This window comes from Vipera ursinii, assembly GCF_947247035.1.
Source record: "Vipera ursinii genome assembly, chromosome: 2".
In the NCBI taxonomy this organism is placed as follows: Eukaryota; Metazoa; Chordata; class Lepidosauria; order Squamata; family Viperidae; genus Vipera; species Vipera ursinii.
Window position 1 is genome coordinate 284741079 of NC_139513.1, and position 9254 is coordinate 284750332.

Below are 9254 nucleotides of genomic sequence, written 5' to 3' on the forward strand. Positions count from 1 at the left end.
CCTCCCGCCAAGCACAGAGACCTCTTTGAAAGCAGATTAGGTATTTCACCCACTGCAGAATTCCTTTTGAACAGGGTTAAGACTGACACCCAAGAGGCCAGACAGCCCAAGAAGTCTGCAACACAGCTTGCTGTTCCTCCCTGGGCAGGACCCAGAACCCCCCCCCCCCAGGGTTTATCATCTCCCCAAACCGCAGCTCTGAATTTCAGAAACGGGCCTTTTGGCGTGCGAGTTCCCTCCTGCCAACCATTCCCAAGTAGCCACCCCTTGGCGGGCAGGGCTACCTCGATCCATCTGGGAGGCCGGCCGGGGCAGCTCCAGGCAGGAGAGCGCGTTCCTGGCTATTTTTAGCCTCTCCGCCCATCTGGCAACTCCAGATCTTCGTCTTGGGAAATTTCTGCCCAGTTTTCTGGCTGTGGGACTTGCCAAGGGCTGACTGACGTCTCTCGCCACTCCGCTTGGCTGCGTTGCGTCTCGAGACGAGCCCAGGCCAGTTTGGCAGAGCCAACTCTGGGCAGGACCCAGAAGATTGGAGCTTCTGGCTGCTCCTTGTGGCCCCCTGGCCAGCATGGAGTCTGATGCCTCCAGTGAATTCGCCAGGCAGGCAGGCAGGCAGACGAGGACCAGGGCAGTTATTTCTTCACTCGCCATTGGTGTCTGTGCAAGGCCCACCGCCCCACTCTCTGCGGGGGCCGTTCACTAACTTCCCTCTGCTGCTCAGCAAGGCTGAGCGGTTGGACTCCGCTGTCCGCAAGCCAGATCCGGCTGAGCATCTTGCCCCGCGCAGGGTGCCTGGAAGCCAACAAGTTCCTTATTCACACAACATCTTCAAGTAGCCTCCATCACTGGAGGTTTTAGAAAATAAGATTGGAAAAAAATCATCTGACTGGGATGGTGTAAGGCAGGGGGTCTTCAAACTTGGCCCTTTTATGACTTGTGGACTTCAACTCCCAGAATTCCTCAGCCAGCCATGAGGAATTCTGGGAGTTGAAGTCCACAAGTCTTAAAGTGGCCAAGTTTGAGGACTCCTGATCTAGGCCAATGTTTCTCTGTCCTTTGCTTGTTAGCATTTGGCTGTCCCAGCCTGGGGGCTCCGTAAGAGGCAGCAATGATGGCGGTGGTGGTGGGTTTCTCAGCCCTCTGGCCAGGGAGTCCCTCTGGCCAAGGCTCCGAGCAGAACCCAAGTCACCTTCCAAACACCCAAGGACGGTTTACACTGCCCAAGATTCATTAAAAAACCCCAACATTTGAAATTTAATTCTCTGAACCAAACCAAGCGCAGATGTATCCACAAACAAACAAACAAACACATACACACACACGCAGCCCCACAACTGGCATATGGGGAGATCTCGGGTCAATGTCTCTGCACTGCCAGGCTGTCCTGCCCCCCTCTCCTATTCCCCCCTCCCCGGTGCCAAAAGCAGTTGCCGGGTGTCTCGCCAGGCTGGTCTCTCTCAGCAAGGCCATCCCGAGGAGTCTCGGTTCCTCCAGTCTGCGAGAGCTTCAGTTTCGCGGGGGAGACAGGGGTGCCAGGAGCAAGGCTCGGCCAACAGCACCCCCCTTTTCCAACCAGCTGCTCCCCGGTTCTCCTTTCCCACAAGGATCCCCTGACGAGTTCAAAGTCAGCAGCCTCTGGCAGGCAGCCTGTTTGCAGGAGAGGGTGGGGACTGGCTGGGCCACCGATGCCAAGTTCCGGTAGATAAGCAGCAGGTCCAAGGCGGATGGGGAGGGCAGGGTGCCTGGGTCCTGTGCCCTGGAGAATCAACAGCAGCTGCAGTGGGTGAGGTCCATGGTTCCCTGGCTGGGAGCTGATCTGCCAAGGGGAGGCAGAGCTGTGCTACAAGATCTGAGCTTCTGCAGAGGGAGAGAGAGGCTGGTCAGGACAGACTAGAAACCAACATTTGCATTGGAGAACAGAATAATACTGTTGGAAGGGGCCTTGGAGGTCTTCTAGTCCAACCCCCTGCTGAAGCAGGAGACCCTATACTAGGGGGTCTTCAAAGGTGGCCCTTTTATGACTTGTGGACTTCAACTCCCAGAACACTGGCTGAGGAATTCTGGGAGTTGAAGTCCACAAGTCAAAAAAGGCCCAAGTTTGAAGACCCCTGCCTTATAACATTCCAGACAAATGGCTGTCTACTTGAAAACCTCCAGTGATGGAGCACCCACAACTTCTGGGGCCAAGCTGTGCTTGGATTTCTCCCTGGACAGACAGCTCATCATCAACTGGATCCCCAGAATTCCTAGCCTACTTCAGCTCAGGCACCCACTTGCTTTGTGCAGTAGACAAAGGCAACTTTGGCCCACAACACATCTGGGAGGCCCTTTAGGGTGCATGCACCATTAATTTCTTGACTGGCCAACTGCAGGGCCTCTCTATTAATCTATGGCCTGAACAGACCTCCAAACTTAATGGGATTAAAAACGATTCACAACAGCCATCACTCAGGCTGCGGAGAAGACAGCCATGAGCCATGGAAACCTTCAATCCACAGCACCTGAAGGCTGAAACACGCTTCCAATGGATCGGGACCCACCCAAAGGAGTTGTTACCACTGGTCTGATAGCAAGAGAAGAGAATATTTGCAGTTCAAGGTTGAAACGAGGGGTCCTTGGTGCTCTCTGAGCTTGGTTGCTTTCTTGGAGATGTTTCATGACCCAACTAGGTAACATCATCGGTGCTAGAAGGGAGTGGGGTTTTTCTCTTTGTTTAATACAGGGGTCTTCAAACTTGGCCCTTTTATGACTTGTGGACTTCGACTCCCAGAATTCCTCAGCCAGCGTGCCTGGCTGAGGAATTCTGGGAGTCGAAGTCCACAAGTCATAAAAGGGCCAGGTTTGAAGACTCCTGGTTTAATATAGTGTGTCTTGCCCTGATTTGATTATCCTCCATGATCCTGTGCCCTGCAGGATCCAAACTGTTACCTGCATAAGACCAGAACCACCTCCTTGAGGGAGTCCCACCGACTGAGGGGGGAGGGTTGCCGTGCCCCTCCCCGCAAGAGGCCCAGGCTGTACTCACTTGGCAAGGCCTTGAGGTGGGTGGCAGCTGCAAGCAAGTCCTGGTGTTTGCCTGCCTCTTTGCTCTGCTTCTTTGCCCGGATCCTTTCCACAGAAAGAGAGAACGAGAGAGAAAGAGAGACAGAGAGAGAGAGAGAGAGAGAGAGAGAGAGAGGAGGAGAAAGATGGATAAGGTCCTCCAACAGGTCCCAAAGTTGCTTTTCCCAAAGGGTAACTGGACTTCCTTGGCGTTTTCTTTGGAAACGTTCCACTCCTCATCCAAGAAGCTTCTCCAGAACCGAAGAAGCTTCTTGGATGAGAAGCAAAACATATTCAAGGGAAAAAAACAACCCCAAGAAGGTCGAGTTGCCTTTTGGAAAAGCACCTTTGAGAAGACCGTGACCTGGATGGCAGAATCTCCACAGGCGTCCTCCTAGCAGGAGACCCAGGCTCCTTGCCCAGCCCAGTGGGCAAGCACACACTCCAACCCGGCCATCTCCTCTCCAGGATTTCCACCTACCACACCAGGAAGGCAAAGAGCAGCAGGGCCATCAGGGCAAAGAAGGCGACGATGCCAAGCGAGACCAGCATTGCTACCTTCTCCATGGAGTCACCGTGCCCTGCTGGAGACAGAAGACATCCCTGAGCTCCGTCACCCTGCCGGCACCTGCCAGATATCACCCTCCCTCCCCCTTGCAAGTGGAGGGCAGAGGTGCTGGGGGCCCAATCCAGACCAGGCCAGCAAAAGGAAGCAGGAGACTCCCAGTCTCTTAGCTCACACACAGAGCAACGGGAGATCTTTTGTCTAAAGATCTTGGCAGGGATCTTAATTTTTCAAAGCAAACATCCTGGGTCTGAAGGGCGAGCATCGGCACCCTGGCCTTGCTCTCCACGCCGACCTCGGCTTCAGGCCTCCCACATACCGACTGGCTTGTTGTTGGGGGACGGAGAGGGCTCCTCGGCTGGCGGGTCCAGCTCAACGGTGTCCGGAGCAGCTTCGCTGGGCTCAGCAACCTGTCCTGCAGGAGGGAAACCCCAAATTGGACAGCTTTTAGAAAATGCAAGGTGGGGGACACAGTTCTCCCCACTGCCTGACCCATGGTTCAGTGTAGAGCAGGGGAAGGCAACTATGGTAACTTTAGGACCTGTGGACTTCAACTCCCAGAATGTCCGATGGCAACTTTAGGACCTGTGGACTTCAGTTCCCAGAATTCCTGATGGTAACTTTAGGACTTCAACTCCCAGAATGCCTGATGGCAACTTTAGGGCCTGTGGACTTCAGCTCCCAGAATTCCTGAGGGTAACTTTAGGACTTGTGGACTTCAGTTCCCAGAATTCCTAATGGTAACTTTAGGACTTGTGGACTTCAACTCCCAGAATTCCTGACAGCAACTTTAGGACTTGTGGATTTCAACTCCCAGAATGCCTGATGGCAACTTTAAGACCTGTGGACTTCAACTCCCAGAATTCCTGATGGTAACTTTAGGACTTGTGGACTTCAACTCGCAGAATTCCTGAGCCAGCACAGGTCCTTAAGTTGCATAGTTGCCCACCCCTGGTGTAGAGACGGAGAGGGTCAACCAATACCCACAGAGACTAAAGAAGTGCCATATAAAGAAAACTTATATAAAATCTTTTACAGATGGCATATGACACCAGTGAGACTAGCAAAAATGTTTAAAAATACTTCAAACAACTGTTGGAAATGCAAACAAAGGCCAGGTACTTATTATCGCATCTGGTGGACGTGCCCTAAAGCAAAAAGATTTTGGGTTAAAATACATTTATGGTTGGAGAAGATAACTAAAAAACAAATAAGACTTTAAAACAGAATTGTTTTTGTTAGGAATAATAGGAGCCAGTTACGAGAAAGATTGTAGATATCTAATACTACATGTATTAACAGCAGCAAGAATTGTATTTGCCCAACGCTGGAAAAATGAAAACCTACCAACTGAAGAAGTACTAATTAAGAAAATTCTAGAGTGCGCAGAAATGGATAGACTGACTTTAAAGATTAAAGAGAAAGAAGACTCAGTGTGCTTTAGAACACGGGATAATTTCTACCAGTGGCTAGAAAAACGAGTCAGAGAGAAAGGAACGTGATATGTAATTTTGAATATATATTAGTAAGAAGAAGGCCACTGATTGATCAACGTATTGTTTATGATAATTAACCATATCTATTACTGTTAGTTAAACACATGTACCCAGACACTATGCTGTTTGCTAAATATTGAAAATGTTATTTGGAAAAACCCCAACCCCAACTCTAACTCAAACCCCAATCCTAATCCTGACCCCACCTTATCCCTAACCCTGTAAAAACTAATAAAATCTATCTATATATATAAAGAGGGACCCCAGAGCAATCACACCAGGCCCAGAATCCCCAGCCAGGTGGCACCACAGATCTGGATCCCTCCACCCTCAGCAGAGGCTCTTGCTATTTGCAACTCTTCATCTACTTTGGGTTCAAAAACAGTTCTCGTTGCATCCTTTCAACCCAAAATGCCGGCCAGCCCTGGAAGCATTCAAGCTGCGTCTTCCAAGGACCCGTTTTCCAGACGGAAAAATGCAAGGAGAAGAAATGAAAAAAAAAAAAAGGTAGCCGGGAATGCACCGCAACCCTCCCCCCTGCCACCCACTCTCTTTCTTTTCTGAAAAATGGAAAGAAATGAAACTTTACAAAGCTGCCCTAATACTTTCTTTTGGCCTGACGGATGCACTGAAAAGGTTAGGAAAAATGTTTCCATATTGCTATCCAGCCCCAAAAGAGGCCACAAGCAGACTTTGCGGTCAGACTCTTGACCAGCTTCTAGTGTTACAGCCTCAGGACTCAGAGAAAGCGCCCCCCCCCAGGCATGATTCCCGCCACGAGGGTCCAAGGGAATTCTCCTGGCCTCACTGCCCCTCGAGGCTTTTAATCTTCAAAGAGTGTGCCTGCGTGTGTTTGCACGTGGGTGTGCATTTGCTATGTAGAACACAGAACATAAAACCCCAAGGCCAGAAGGGACTTTGGAGGTCTTCTAGTCCATCCCTCTGTCATCCTGGTCAAATGGTCAATTTTTGGTATAGGGTTTCCTACTTGAGTAAGAGGGACGCGGTGGCTCAGTGGGTTAGAACGCTGAGCTTGTCGATCAGAAGGTTGGCAGTTTGGCGGGTCGAATCCCGAGTGCCGCGTAGCAGAGTGAGCGCCTGTTACTCGTCCCAGCTTCTGCCAACCTAGCAGTTCGAAAGCACGTAAAAATGCAAGTAGAAAAATAGGGACCACTACGGTGGGAAGGTAACAGCGTTCCGTGCACCTTTGGCATCTAGTCATGCCGGCCACATGACCACGGAGACGTCCTCGGACAAGCGCTGGCTCTTCGGCTTTGAAACGGAGATGAGCACCGGCCCCTAGAGTTGCGGGGGAACCTTTACCTTTACCTTACTTGAGTAAGGGGTTGGACTAGAAGACCTCAAAGGACTCTTCCAACCCTGTTATTCTTAAAAAAAACCCAAAAACCCACTGATAGAGCACCCACAACCCCAGCACAGCTATTATGCAACAAGAAGACAGCTTGGCCGCAGCATTATCCATCTCTGCAAACACAGGCCAGTCCTCGTCTTACAGCCATTCATTTAGTGATTGTTCAAAGTGACAACAGCCCTGAAAAAACCCCGACATGGGACCATTTCTCACATGCGCGACATGTGTGGGTCATGTGATCAAAATTAGGACGCTTCTCAGCTGACTCATATTTATGACGGTTGCAATGTCCCCGGCTCCCTTTTGCAACCTTCTGGCAAGCAACGTAGATGGGGGGAGAAGCCAGATTCACTTAACAACCATGTGGCTAACTTTGACAACTGCAGGGTTTCGCTTAAAAGTGTCCCAAGAAAGGTTGTAAAACGGGGCAAAACTCATTGGACAAAGGTCTCGTTTAGCAACCAAAATGTTGATCTCCATTGTAGTTCTAAGTCCAGGATCACTTGCAGGTCTCCTATTTTAACATCTGCCCAAGATTTAGTCCCCACCCCACCCCACCTCAGCCCTTCCCCCCTGCCCTGTTCTTCTCTCCCTGTTCCCCCCAAGTGCCTTTTCCCTGCCCTTACCAGCAGCTGGCCAGCCTCGTGCCTCCGGGCTCCACTCGCTCCAGCTGCCGGCATCCAGGAAGTCCTTGGCGCTCACCTGGACCGTATGCTCCAGGCCCATCAGGGCGTCCGTGATCACCTCGGACACGTTGCTCGTCTCCACCTGCCAAGCCAGGAGGCGGTTCCCATCAGCTCATCCGCTGACCCCAGCTGGCCGTGGTCTCCGCTCACCCGGGAGGTCTGAGCAGAACTGACTGCCCCCTGCTCCACCAGCCGCCCCATTCCGTGAAGGACAGATAGGATCCTTGTACAAGCACGGAGTCCCCCGCGTTTGAGACCCCCACTCCCACCCCCTGCATCCCCTCGACTCACCATTGACCAGGAGCCATGAAGGACCGGCCGGTAGCGCACCCGGAAGTGGAGCTGGAAGGAAGGCTCCCTGGGCCAAGAGGAGGGGTACTCCCAGCTGACACGTAGCCGCCGGGGGGCCAGGGGCACCGGCTCCACCCGCACATGCTCTGGAGGATCTGGCTTGGCTGGAGGGGAGACAGAGGAGGGGAGCTGAGACCCTGGAGGGGGGAACAAGCCAGCCCCCCCCATGCCTTTCCCCATTCTCTGGACCCAAACTCCGTTTGACTAGCAACGTTGAGGAACCATCTCAGCCTTGTAGGACTGACCCACCCCACCTCCCCTGGCAGAGGAGTCAAGCTGCAGACCCCATCAGCCAGGGTGTATCTGCGTGTGCGTGTGTGTGTGTGTCTCCAGGAGATGGTCCTTCTCTACTGTGGCTCCTGCCCTTTGGGACATCAGTGTGAGGTCATCTCCAGCCCTCCTCACCTTCTGGAAGAGCCTGTAGACCTGGCTCTGCCTGGCTGGTTTGGGGCTCCAATGGAGGGGGTTTCACATTGGGGGGTTTGTGATTAATAACAGATTCCACCCCACACTCCAGCTCAGCCTATTCCCTCCCTCCCTCCCTCCCTTTTAGCTTTATTTATAGCCGATAATTTGTATTTTTATAATGATTTGCTCCAATTATATGCATACAGGTAGTCCTCGACTTACAATAGTTCACTCGGTGACTGTTCAAAGTTGCAACAGCACTGGAAAAAGTGACTTATGACCGTTTTTCACACTTACAGCCGTTGCAGCATCCCCGTGGCCACGTGCTCAAAACTCAGAGGCTTGGCAAGTGACTCACATTTACGACGGCTGCAGTATCCTGGGATCCCCTTTTGCGACCTTCTGACAAGCAAAGTCAAGGGGGAAGCCAGAATCACTTAACAGCCGTGTGACTCTCTTAAGAACTGCAGTGATTCACTTGACAACCGTGGCCAGAAAGGTCATCAAGCACAAATCTCTCGATAACTGCCTCGCTTAGCAAAGGGAATTTGGGGCTCAAATGTGCTCATAAGTCGAGGACTGTCTGTAAAGCAAAAGAAAGCTGAAGGAGCACACCATAAGCACAGGGGCAGCTTCATTTAGAAACTGCTTCACCTAACGATCGGTGGGCTGGTCGCTAAATGAGGATGGCCCAGAAATAAGAGTCCCTTCCCTTCTGAGGCAGCTCCTCCCCCAAAGGGCGGGGCTTACTGATGCTGTGGGCGATGATGTCCAAGAGAGAGAAGCTGGAGCCCAGCGGGTTCACCTCCGTCACATTCACACGGTAGGAGCTCCAGAACTGGGACTTGCTGACGGTGCAGGAGAGAGGGAGGGCAGGATCCTGGACACACAGACCCACATTGCTGACCGGGGATCTGCTTGCACAAAGGCAAGAGAAAGCGTTTGCCCCGAAAGCTCTCGGCCAAGGGGAAAATCTGACATAAACACCCATAATCCCCAACCACAAACCAACGTACCGGGGGAAAAAAAAGTCTACGCAAACTGGTGAAGTTAGAAGAAACAGGGAACCCTCCCGACCTTAAAAGAGAGACCAAGCGAAGGTGGGGGATGAAAGGGGGCCTTGGTGGCAATAGTGGTCCGGTGTACTTGGCACCATCCCCAAAGCACCATCTGGAAAAGCACCTGGACCCGAGAGGGATAGAGAGAATCTCCCAACCCATCATCTCCTAAATGTTGCGCAGTTTGCCCAAATCTTCCAACTTGTATCATTAGCAATCTTAGACCCTTGGGAAGAATCCAGCAGACAAAAGGACCCAATCCAATCAAAGCTATTT

General features: G+C 51.8%; 1 protein-coding gene across 5 annotated transcripts in view; it reads right to left on the reverse strand.

Annotated features, from left to right (window-relative positions):
- Positions 1–1224: 1224 nt before the first annotated feature.
- IL11RA (interleukin 11 receptor subunit alpha) overlaps positions 1225–9254 on the reverse strand; it is a 113756-nt gene continuing 105726 nt past the window's right edge. For 3 of the 5 annotated variants that reach the window (XM_083354862.1, XM_083354863.1, XM_083354865.1), the window contains 7 exons: positions 8671–8837; positions 7453–7616; positions 7102–7243; positions 3927–4022; positions 3524–3626; positions 3026–3108; positions 1225–1857 (listed from right to left, as the gene is read on the reverse strand). In XM_083354862.1, coding sequence (XP_083210988.1) covers positions 1841–1857; positions 3026–3108; positions 3524–3626; positions 3927–4022; positions 7102–7243; positions 7453–7616; positions 8671–8837 — 772 coding nt within the window. In that variant the 3' untranslated portion in view covers positions 1225–1840. The remainder of the gene's footprint in view (positions 1858–3025; positions 3109–3523; positions 3627–3926; positions 4023–7101; positions 7244–7452; positions 7617–8670; positions 8838–9254) is intronic. The other 2 variants (XM_083354864.1, XM_083354866.1) reach the window with 2 other exon arrangements.